This window comes from Netta rufina, assembly GCF_964035555.1.
Source record: "Netta rufina genome assembly, chromosome: 7".
Taxonomy (NCBI): domain Eukaryota; kingdom Metazoa; phylum Chordata; class Aves; order Anseriformes; family Anatidae; genus Netta; species Netta rufina.
Window position 1 is genome coordinate 32926264 of NC_140130.1, and position 12414 is coordinate 32938677.

Consider the following 12414-nt stretch of genomic DNA (forward strand, 5'->3'; position numbering starts at 1 on the left):
AGGCAGAAAATGCCAAGACCTGTAACTGCCTTCTGTCTCCAGCACCAGCATCAAAACGTTTTCAAACTTTGGTAGGAATTTGGGGCCTAAAGGTTTGCATCTCAGTGGTGTTGGTGGCAGAGCCACCAGAGCTGTGTCGGTGGAGTTGGTGCCTGGGAGCTGAACCTGCTGGCTTCTGCGTCTGTCCGTGCTTCTCGAGGTATTTAAAATACCCTGCCTGCCTTGTTTCAAAAGCTTCTTATGTAAACAGAAGCCAGGATTCATATGTGTAACCAGAAGAAATGACATAGGTTTCTGTGGCTAATCCTCATTCATTCGTTGGTATTTAACGCGCATGAGTCGCGTGGGTCAAGCTTGCTGTTTGTGTACCTTCCTAACGCAGTGACTTGGAGAAAAATCTCTTTTCAAGATTAGGTAGGGCCTTTAAAACTGAAGCTGTGAAGCTCAGAAGGGCACTCGGTGGTCAACATTTTCACTTGTGGCACAAACAGCAGGCTGCTCGCCTCGGCCTCTGGGCTGAATTTAGCGTGCTCGCTGCAGCTGTTAGTAAGCAACTGCTTGTTAAACTGTGAAGTATTTTCCTTGGAGAAGTATTTCAGTCATGCTTGTCATAAGTCGAATTTGGAAGTCATTTTAAGTAGAGCCTCTTCCGGACTCGACCCAGGAGGTGGGCATCGGGATGGAAAAGACTCGTGGCCTTGTTCAGAAGCAAACTGGCCGGGGAGGCCGGGTGCCTGGGGCGGCTGTGGTGCCCGGGAATTTCGCTTGGGGAACTTGTTTGAGCAGCTCTCGGGTGGATGGCTTCCTCGGGTATCCGTACTGAGCAGCATGGCCTGGCGATGAACAGCTTCACCACCCCCTGCCCAGGCTCTGGGACTGAGTTTCAAGTTTTGGTGTCCGCAGGCTGCCTGGAAATCGGGGGTTGTCGTGCAGCAGACGTGAGGGGCTGAGAGCAAACACTTCTCACTGGGTTAGGGCACACCTGTGGCAGCTTCAAGGAGCACTTGATGTGCTTGTGCTGTGCTTTGTGTGTTCGTAGGACAGCCTCTTAGTGCTCGGGTCACAAACAGGACAAGGCCCGTCTGCCCTTGGCACCTCAATCCTGACGTGTATGGGACAGAAGTGGCAGTGTCCTGCTGTCACGGTCTACCCGGGTAATTTCTGAATGTTCATTTTAAGGGAAAGCAGAGGCAGCACCCAAGTGTGTGCAACTCTTAGTGACGAGAGAAAACCTCTCCTGTGTACTCGTCAGCTGGAGGACCTCAGATCTGGGAGGCATCTCGGCTCAGCCCTTCCTAACACAGCCTGGGCCCCGAGGTGGTGGTAAACCAGGGGACACGTGGACATTTAATCGTTTGTTGCTGTAATTAGATAAAAGCCATTCTGTAAGTTTTCAAAGTAGCCAAGTGTATGTGTCTGAGGCCTGCACTGCACAGGGTGGCTCAGCCCTGCTCTGCTTGGTGTGGCGGCAGGGAGAGAGCCCCTGCCCCTCCCTGGCAGGGAGAGAGCTTACAGGGGATCACAAAGGCCATTAATTTAGAATAAAAATAAGAAGAAAATGAGCTTGAGAAATGGCTTTTCCCATGTGAATGTGCTACTGCACAGCTGGGATAAAATAAGCAAACTGTGAGCAGCGTGTTCAGGCAGACGTCAACGTGGGCAGTACGGAGCTCAGAAAAGCAGTGCCTCAACACCACCTGGGGAACCCGCAGGTGTGAAATTGGGACCCCAACCAAAGGTGGTGTTTGTGTTTTACAAAAAACCTAGGGATGTTGGTGAGCTCCCCAGAAAGGTGATAATTCCAGGACCTTGGTCTCTGGGTGGCCACAGAGGAAAGTCAGGTGGAAGCAGGCAACAGAAGTTTTGTTTGCAGGGGGTTCCTGTGCTTTGGTGCCTTTGTTTAGAACAAACAAACAAAAAACTTTCTTCAGCAAGGCTCCTTTCCTTATTGATTCAAAGATGGGTTTCCAGATCACTTCTTTTCAGCCTTTTGGTGCCAATATGAGGGGCTGTCCTGCTTGCCCAGGTGTGGGGCAAGAAGCCCCAGGGCAGGTGGAAGCCAGGCTCCAGCCCCCTGGGTGTCAGGTCTTTTGTCAAGGGGGTCCTGCCGCTTCCCTTGTTCAAGCAGTAGCTCGTTTTCTCATTTGCTTTTGAAAATCAGAATCACAATTGGTTTAATTTGCTGCTGGATTGTATTATCTCATTGCTCCTGCAGTTGTAACACAGACAAAATTCCAGTGACTTCAGTCCTGGGGGAGCAGTAAAGCTGTACACAAACGCAACTCCCATTAAAAATACCAACTTTCCCTGCATTCCCTGAGACACGAGTCAGCGCACACATGCCAAACAGCGGGGGCTTCAGCCAGCCGAGTGACAATAACGCTGCAATAACTCAGACCTCTAAGGCTGCCTTTTTCCATGTCTTTTCTCTCCGCAGCCCTCCTGGGCCAGGTGATGATATACAGTTGGCTGCTGCCCTCAATCCTTCTGAGCAACCGCTGCCCGTTCCTGCGGCTTACGGAGATGTTGAGCCCGGGGATGCTGCTGAGCTGACTGCAGCAAGGTATTGTGAAGGGCTGGCGTGGTGGGAAGCTGCTCCAGCTGCTCGCTGGGGGGTTGGGGGGCGAGAGGAGGCCCACAGAGGTCAGCACTGGCCAAGACATTGCTGTCGCTCTTCTTGGGTGGATATATGTCTGGTGCAGGTGGTTTCTAAAGGGTTTGCCGAGGCTGTAGCAGGTGTAGCATTTGTATAATTTTTACCAGAATCCAAATCTTCTCACTCAAACAAAACCTTCAGAAGAAGATGTTGCTTACCCTTCCCCTAGAACAAATCACTTTGGAACAGAGGATCGTACAACATGAAGGTGCAATACACGTCATTATTATTTTTAGGTGATCCTTCAGTCATTTTCTTAATCTTTAATCCTGAGAAGTTCCTTACCACCACGATGCTGACTATAAAGCATTCAGGTGTCTCGTTTCTGCTGGACACAGGGCCTTTTGTCTGCTTTTATTTGCACTGAGGAGGGAAACTGTTGCCTCGCTGTGCTGGTGGCGGTCGGGTTGTCAACATCTTTGGGCACGTACATTTGCCTTACCTGCCAACAGCAGAGGAAGCCTCTCAGGGTGTGTTTACCCTTCAGTCATTGTGAACCCAGCAGAGTGTAAACATGCACGGTATATTTAAGCTAGCATTAAACTGGTTCGCTGAAAGAGCAACAGTATGCTATCAAAGGCAGAAAGAAGCTTGTGGCGTTTGCACAATCCACCTTAAAAGCTGGGTAACCTTGGTGTGTAGCTGGTGCTGGTCTTCCCTTGTCCCCAAGCTAGTTAGACTGCTGGTGCTGGGTGAATCTGCGAGAAACGACAATCGGGGTGAAGCAGGAAGATCTAGAGAAGTTTACATAGGAGGCTAATGATGTGGATTTCTTCCAGTTCTTGTAAGTTTTAATTTGAATTGTGCTTCTTTGTTTTTCATAAATGCAACTAGGTTAAAGGTTTGTTTTCTTTGGGGGGGAGAGGGGGGTGTTCTATTTTTTCTCATGAATTCGTTGCCTGCTGTAGTAGCAAGCTGGATAGAAAAGAGTTAGAAAAGAGCTGGTTAGAATTGAGTTGGAGCTCTGAGCTGCTTTCTGGGTGTGAAGGAGGAAAACAAAACCAAAATCGAAAGCCACCACCAAAAGTGCTAGGAAGATTTATACATGGTCTCCCGAATGCAGTCTGAATTAGACGACTGCTGCCCTTGGGGTGAGGGTTTGCTGTTTGTAGGCAAAAAGGCACCCCGGCTGCCTATGGTAAATGTTGCCTTAGGAAACATTTACAAAGAGCAATTTTCATTGTGTCTTAATTTACTGCTTCTTGCAAACCTCATGAATTCACCCTGTTCATGTCCTTATCTAGATCTGAGATTGAAGGTTCATCACGTCACACCTTTTCTTTTGATCTTCATCAGTTCTGTCTTTAAAACGCTTTTACCATAAGCGTGCAAAAGTTGGTCTTGGGGTTCCTGTTATCAGGATTGTTTGTTTTTCTCCCTCCTTTATTTTTGTAACAGCTTTAGACACAAAAGCCTGCGTGTTCTCCTCGCCCTTGTCTTTCCTGCCCAGGGTGCTGGCTGCTGCCCACTCCCTGTTGGTGATGCAGCTGGTGGGCACACGCTTGGGCTCCTGCTTTCCAGCAGTAGCAGCCACAGCTGCCTTTGGGGTTTGTTCACATCGAACTTGAAAGCAGTGCTCCGAAAACACAGGAGGTTACGCTCACCACAAGGATCAGTGGTGGCAGGACTGCGCTCCTCTTGCCCGAGGGAAGTTTCAGTAATTCTCATTGCTTCATGTCACTGCCTTATCCCTCACCTTCTCTTCACCTGTGGCATGGAGCACTTCTTTGCCTATCTAGGTAAGATGATCTTTCAAAAGGCACTGCTTTTTTGGCATTTTGTGGAGAAATACTGCACTGCTGCTTCACTGTGAGTGCAGAAAAATTCACATGCATACACGTGTTTTGTCTCCATGTTGATGCTTCCTGGTTACACCTGTGCATTGTACTTCTAAATTCTTCCTAGAGTTATTAGGTGCCATGTTGCTTTTCCAGTCAATATACAATAAAATACAGTAGTGTTTTTTCTTCTTTTTTTTTTTTTTCAACATATTTAGTTATTTACTCATAAGTTCCTTTTGTTTCCACATAAGTGTTTCCCCATCAGGGGTGTCGTACAATGCAGATGGTGTGCCCTTCAACAGGGGAAAACAATGGTGCGTGGCAGGCAGGGGTCAGTTCGTGCTAAATGTCTTTCATATGGCAGCACATAATGAGAGATCAGGTTGTCCCTCCATCTGTCAGTCAAGAAACTCTATCTTTGTTGTTTCTTCAGGACGACTGGCTGCCTCTCCTCCCCTGCTGGTAACGTATTGATCAGGGACGTGGTGGCATCATCTGCTCAATACCAGACTTTATTTACTGTATCCGCGGAGTAGTGCCCTGAAAAGAATTAGGTGAAAAGTTCCCTGGCTGCTCTGCCAAGCATTTTTGTTTAGCAATGAAACCAAAAGGCCAAGTTCACTCTGGTTTGCCAGCAGACACGCTTTAGGAGAAATCCTGGCCAGGCACATCTCATCTTTCTGCTTGTGCTGCAGGTGCAAGCAGCACTTCTGTTCAGGAGGCCTCTGCTTAGCTGGGATCCACGGTAACTCCTCTGCCTGAGATGTGGGCAGAAATCTTGCAGGTACCAGGAAAATTGGCAGCTTAGAAAGCAGCTGCTGAACGAGCTGACTGTAGGGGAGGCCACAGGGAAGAGGCAGAGCAGCCAGGAAGCTTCTGCTCTCACCATTAACCTCGTGCTGAGGCCGAGGAGCTGCAGCACGGTGTTCAATCCTCAGCAGGCAGAGCTCTGGTGTGAATACAGGGACACTGAAACCTGAGCAAGCACTGGAAAACGTGTTCCCTGCATCAGGCTGTCTCCCAGCCTGCCACGTGGATGGCATAAAGCTGCCAGAGGGGAACCTGTGCCAGGTGGAAGCAGCACTGCCTTATCTGCAGGGGGGGCTTTCCCCGTCGTGTAGTTTGTGTCCTGGGGACCGGTGCTGCTTGGTGCCTGCCTTGGGGTTGGCAGGAGTACCCAGGGGGGCTGCATAAGCCAAGGGTCAGGAAATAGCTTTAGAGAATTACTTAAAAACTGTGCTCCGTGAAGTCCAAGGAGCAGAGCTCTTCTAAAAGCAGCTGTGTTCTGGTAGCTGGGTTTGTTTCATAGAGAGCATTAGCAGTGATGTTAGCCGAAGGCTGAGAAAGTTTGCCCTTTGTGTGGAAAGGCGTGAAGGGAAAGCTGAAGGATAACTGAGCAGTGGGGTTTGAGGGGGGCAGGTGCTACTGTGAGGACTTCACTGCTGTGTTTTCTCATGTGCCTAGCACAGTGTCCAGCAGTTTGTGCCTGTTTGGTATCCCGGCTTGGCTGGGCCCTCTGGCGAGGCGTTTGGGTTTTGTGATGCTTTGTTAGCTCTCCAAGCAGATGTTCAGCCTTTGCTTATTTTTAGCCGTTTACTTTTTGCTTTAAAATCTCACTTTCCCTAATCTCCGCCTGACCCTATATAGTCACGTCGCCTGTGTATACGTTTGATGCTACTGCTATATTAGGACAGAGACGTTTTTAGCAAAGGGAAAAGTCCTCCGCGTGGAAAAGGAAACAGCTTTTATTCTTTGTCCCTTTTTTGTTTTTGTTTTTTTTTTTTAAAACTTGACGGGACTGAGAAGTCAGGAAGCCTGTGTCAGCATGGACAGGGTGGGGAAGGAAGGAAGGGAGAGAGGAGTACTTGAAGCAGAGATTATTGCCTAGTTTCATAGAAGGAATGACTTGGTAGCCAGCTCATATGGCACAAAGCAACATCAGGGATGTCAGCTCTCAGGAAGAGCTTTGTGATCTTAGTAAGTTAGTGGATAAACACTTTGGGAATAACTGATCTCATGCTCATCTGTACTGTGACTGAAGTTGGGGATGTGATCTGTGTCTGTCCTCACTTGTGTACATGTTCCTGAAGAAAGGAACCATTTGTCCCTGAACCTCACCAACTCTTAGCGATGCGATTTAATCTACCTCCTACAATTGTGCAAGTATAATTACTGGGGGTGAGGAGAAGGCATCTTTAGAGGAATGGCTATTTTAGCCATTCCTGAAAGAAACCTGAAATAACCTGAAAAAAATAACCTGAAAGAAGCTTTTCACCATGGCCTGGTTCCACCACCTATGTCTCCTTGTGCCTGAATCCCAAGAAGCACGAGGGGAAGCTGCTGCCTGCAGCTGCTGCCGGGGACATCTCTGTCCCTCTGGAGCTGCCTGGCAAGGACTGGGTGCTGAGGACCCCATTTCAGAGACATTTAATCTGAAAAGCATCCCCTTTGGAGTAGAATATAAATATAACTCTGTGTGATGGCTTTTTCCTTCAGCAAACAGCTGCTCGGCAGGTTGCTCATTGCTCCAGGTGGAAGAGGTATGGGAAGGGCTCTCCTTTAGCTGCTTTTGAGGTTGTTCCATTCTGAATCACACATCCTGGGTATGAGCAAAAGGGTGGGAGCTGTAACAGACTGAGCTGGTGGTGTGAGAGGAGGACGCCAGGCTTCAGGTCCCGCTGCAGGCTGACTTAGAGTGGACCAAAGGCGGTTGCAAAGGGTGGAGAAGGACCCCGTAAGTAGCTTTATGGCCCCGTGGGCAGAGGTGTGTTCAGATCTACGGGGGCAGGAGGGAGTCAGCCCCACCATTCACTTTCTTTCACATTGTTTTAGGAAACAGACCGAAGACATTGGAACTTAGTATCCAAACTGCAAAAACAATGTATTCTGGTATGTGCAGGCAACTGTTTATATAGAAATAGTTATAAGTGTAACAGTTTGGCTGCTGTAGCCAGTGCTAATCTGGTTTTGTCCCTGTACTGGACTCATTTGGGACACCTTGATGGGTTTTTGAGAGACAGTCATGGGTCACATACTTTATTTTCTGTCATTAGTTTAGGGAGGGTAACCAAGAGCAGGGTTAGCGGTGTGCTCAGCGAGGGAAAACAAAATGAGCTTTTTGTGGGGTGAACTTTTTGTGTGGCAGGTGATTACCTTCTCAGAGAGAAGACTCGGGACAGGGGTGTTATTTGTGCTTCTGTCACGTCTTTCCATCTCATGTGGGCTTTGCTTAAGCAAACAGACAGCACATGGATGCGTGCCAGGGGCTGGGCAGGCGGCTGCTCGCCCTGCACCCCATTTTCTGGCTGTGTCACGTTGTCACTCCTGCCAGGGCTCCTTTTCTGTGGGGATTGGGAAAGGGCATTCCCTGCTGCTTGCTGTAAGGCAAACTGCTGTGCAGTGTGTCCTTGTGTGCCCTGGGGATCGCCGCGGGACCCTCGGGCCTCTGAGCCGGGCCTAGCGGGGCTTTGAGCATGGGGACGTGGAGGAGGCAGCACGTACGGGCCTGCAACCCAAACAGTCACACTGTGACTCCAGGGGTTGTGCTTTTAGCCTCACAGCATGCTGAGGGCTGTTACCATGAGACTTTTTTAGTCCTGGATTTTAGTTTTTCTAGAAGGCCAGTCGCTGAACGGAGTGTTTGACGTGTTTGCTGAGGAGAAGGGGCCGTGTGAGAGCTGCACAGGAGTCGCTAGGGGCTGACGCACTGCCTTCATGCACAGCAAGCAGAGAGGGCTCCTGAATTCCTCTGGCAGTTAATGCTGTGGTCTGTGAGAGCTGTCAAAGCTTCCTATTAATTACTGTTGGTTTTGTGGTCAGCTGAGAATTTAAATAGGTTTTGTAGGAAGAAGCAATTTGTGGGAGATGGGGGAGAGACAGTACAGGGGAGGGGACAACGCGCTCCTGACAGAAGTTCAGACCTAGCTGAAGCTTTTCTTTTCACAAGACTTCACTGAAGCTCCGTGGGTACTTGCAAAGTTTTTCACCTTACAAATTTAAATGATTATTTTACAGCACTTCCAAGCCTGATAGCTGCGACGAAGCTGATAAGCTCGTTTCTGGGGATGTACCGCCAGCTGCAGCCCCTGGTGAGGGTGTAGACCTGCCTCCTCAAGAAAGTGAAGGCTTCACGGAGGAAATAAAGAGGTACTGCACAATGTTATCCTATGCTAAAGTACATTTCCACGCCTGTACATCTGTGGCTTAAGAAAATAATGGGTGTTTTGTATAAGTTGTGTCAATACTGTTGCTAGATTTTGAAACCAAATGCTAGATTACGAAGACCTCCTTGCTCCAACACATTTATTCTGAAAGACCAGAAGAGGGAGCTGGGACTACACTGCTTAATACCGTACTGCTCTTCCCTGCTATTTTTAAATTATTCATTTTTTTTTCAAATATTTCCTTTTTTCTTTTTTTTTTTTTTTTTTCCCCTCAAGAGGACTGTTCTGCTCATTCCCTTTCAGGTGCTGCCAGTGTCTTCCCCCCACTAGTCATTTGCATTGTAGGTGTCAGCAATGAAGGAAGAAGTTCAGCTTGTATTTGCTCTTTCTGAAGAACTGTTCAGTTATCTTCATTTCAAAGCTGATGTTCTTCTCCTTCAGATTTGCACCGACTGGTGTTTGATAAATGGCCTCGGGGATTTTTGCTGCAAGCCCCCCAGGCTGCTCCTCCCCGCTCAGATATAGGCAAGATGAGACGTGTGCTTGGATATTCATGTCAGAGCTTCAGGTGACGCCTGTCTTGTGGGCGATTAACCAGTGTGCTGTTGTGGTTTGGCAATAAAGGCATGCCCTTATTGTGACATCTATTAATGGAAAAGGTCACGGCACAGCTGAGAATATTAAATGGGCACTCCCTGGAGAGTATCCTTCTCCACCCCACAAATACATGTCGCCAGCTTGTGACAAGTACAATACAAGACAGGAGACAGCACGGGAAATGCAGCTATTCTACTTAAGCTCTGTTCAGAAATGTCAAAAGATGCTGCTGCCAGCAGGAGGGTACTCTGAATCATGAATGGGAACGTACACAATAGACGTGTTTTGCTGTGGAACAGAGAATTAATAGCTATCAGCCAATGCTAATCAGATCCCATCCACAGTATAAAACCTAGGAAACGTGTTGGTTATTATGTTTTTATACATTACTGAAAATTTTGATCAGGAAATGGTGTCTTGATCTTTAGTGTAAGTTAATGGTTGCTGTGACATAGGTTAGGTCGAGTTTTCTGTGTCATGCTCCTCTGTGGTACTTCACTGTACCCAGGTCTTCTTAACCAGTGTAAGGCTGGTGGGTAAAAGCAGTGCTTGAAGGTCTTGAAGGTCTGTTTGGAGCTGGTCTGCAAGCTCTGTGACCTAGAGAGGGTTTTCTGAATGAAGGTTACACTGTTCGTGCTTTAAAAGCTGTGTGAAGTGGTCAGGTGGGGTTGTGAGTTAGAAAATATTCACCGCAGGGTGTTGGCTCCTTCCGGAGAAGCTTCCAGAATTGTTTGAACTTTATGGATACCCTGGCCTGAATGTCACATTCTGCAAGTTCCTTGGTGTGGTCACAGGTGACTACCACTTATGAGTCCAGAGGTTTATTGAAATGTAAACCACCAAACCACAGCGTAATTCTTTTTTACCCTTTTCATCAGAATTCGGCATCAGACAGAGAGAAGAGAAATAATTTGAGCAGTGTGCAGATGGGCAGAGCTGCTCTGCTCACGTGTTTAAATCGGCTTGTGCCTCTGAAGTTTGTTTGGTTTCAGCAGTGACGTGGTGTGTGTAACGATGTAAATATGTGTGCAGAAGAATCTCTGGGATGGGGTAAACAATTAAGTAACATTAGTAGAATTGCTTTATGCGGAGTCAAAATCCAGTGCAGGATGTCAGTAACCAAAATGAAGGCTGGCACGCATCCTCATCATGCCCTGAGAGCAGCACGCTGATCACCTGCAGCATCCTCTAAAGCTCTTCATCCTTTGCTCTTTTTGTAATGTGAACACAGATTTTTCAGAGATCTTAATGGTAATTAAGATGCCTGCAGAATTAGAGATGTCTGTGGGATGAAAGATAGATAGTTCTTCCATCCTCCAGAAACGCAAGTGTGTTTCTACCCAGATAACTCTTTACTGTGATAATCAGCCCCTTATGTAAATACCTTTTGGGCTGTCTCAATGTTTTCTGTGATTCATGTGTATCAAGTCAACTCAAATCAGCCGTGGAAAATAACAGCGTTCGAGTCGGGTTATGCTTCACTTTGTCACATTTATGGCAGCTGCCTGGGCAGCGGGGTGCTAAACCTCAGCAAGTACTTTGCCACCGCACAATTTTCTGCAGAATGGATCCTTGAGGCATTTCGGTCTCCTCTGCGATCATGGCAATCACGTTATTAACTGTATCACAGGCACTTCATAATTTGGGGGAAGTGCTGAAATATTGCTCGTAAGCGTAACTTGTCATTTAAGGAACCACTTCTGATAGAGCTGGAAAGGCTCCGAAGAGCCAATCCATCCCTCTGATGGTCCTGTAAGGGGGAGAGATGGGTGTAGGCATTCTGGAGAGCAAAAAGCAAGCTCTGTCTCTGTGCACGTCCTCATCCAGAGCATGGCTACGTGCTTTAAATCTACGCCTGAGATGTTAAATGAGGCTGGTGTGATTGAGAGGTGGGGCCTCCTTGTCAGGTACGTAGCTTTTGAAAGAAAATTGACACTAAAATAGATTGCAATTAGATACTTTTGCAAGAAGCTGGGCGGGTAGGGAGCTTCTGCTGATCTCTGAATCTCCCTGATTAAATGCACATCTGTCTTAGCCAATGTTCCCGAAATGAGCGTGGAACCAGCTGGAAGCACAGCAACAAATCTTTCTCTCCACAAGCAAAAAGTCTTCACAGAAAGCTCAGCTTTCTGTGCTGTTGGTTTCTAAAAGATGTTTTCATAATACTTGCCCAGGAGGAAGCAAAGCTGAATTACTGGTGTCACATACAAAAACAGGATGAGCTTTTTGACTCTTGGGTTGTATTTGCTTGATCATGTGTTTAAAGTGAGTTTTCTCCTTTTGCCCACTTTTGGTGAGGTTTGCTGTAAAAATAAGTAAATAAAAATGAATGTGTTGCTAGCGTTTATGACCCAGACTGAGAATCCCAGACCTGGGGCAGCTTTTAATGATGTAATTGAAACTGGAAGGGATTAAAAGGGATTCAAAACCACGTTTTGTTCCTTGAGTTCATTTAACCCTTTTGAAAGAGAAGAGTCAATCCATTAAGTTTACAAGTTCACTGAGCAGCTAAGAGATGAGAAGTACAAATGAGGGGTGCAAATGCAACATCAGTGCTGTTTTATTTCTAAAATATGGGATTATTTTTTTCCTTCCTTTCTTTTTTTTTAAAAGTTTTTTTTTTGGGGGGGGGTGTTTTGGAGGGGGTGGGGCTTTTGGTTGGTTAATTTAAGTGTTTTATGTGAACAGGATTGTAGCAAATGTTTAATGTGTATCTGGACTCTGATGCACAAATGAAGTGATTGTATTAGTAATAGTAACACGGTGAACACGCTGAAATAAAGTCACTCAGGTCTTGGAAGCTAAAACCCAGGGATTTTTCTTGAGGCTTGGTGGCTGGTATCCTGAAAATCGTTCACCTTCTGAAGCACAACATAAAAAAAAAATCAATACTTTCCATGTTTCCAGCCAGCCTGCAACAAATGGCCAAGAATGAGCCGCTGCCCATTCATTCATTTCCTCCATTCCGGGCGTTTTAATGAGATTGTGGCTCCTGGTCTTTGGCCTGCAGGGGCTGAGGGATGTGTTAGCACTGCGCAGTCCCAGGCAGGAGGATGCTTTGTGCCACTCAGCGTAAATCTCATCAGCTTATTACTGAGTAACAGCATCAAACCCTAAGTTGCCTGCTCTGTTTCAAGCCAAAAGCGTTGAGTAAGTGCATTTGCTCGTAGCTGATGGTGTGGTGGGGTCCCCAGACAAGGGACAGCATCCTGCAGGC

The 12414-nt window shown here is 47.2% G+C and overlaps 1 protein-coding gene across 14 annotated transcripts in view; it reads left to right on the plus strand.

Annotated features, from left to right (window-relative positions):
- Window positions 1–12414, plus strand: part of TACC2 (transforming acidic coiled-coil containing protein 2) — a 124311-nt gene that overhangs the window by 51061 nt on the left and 60836 nt on the right. For all 14 annotated transcript variants that reach the window (XM_084290092.1, XM_084290086.1, XM_084290091.1 and 11 more), the window contains 2 exons: window positions 2438–2563; window positions 8452–8583. In XM_084290092.1, coding sequence (XP_084146218.1) covers window positions 2438–2563; window positions 8452–8583 — 258 coding nt within the window. The remainder of the gene's footprint in view (window positions 1–2437; window positions 2564–8451; window positions 8584–12414) is intronic.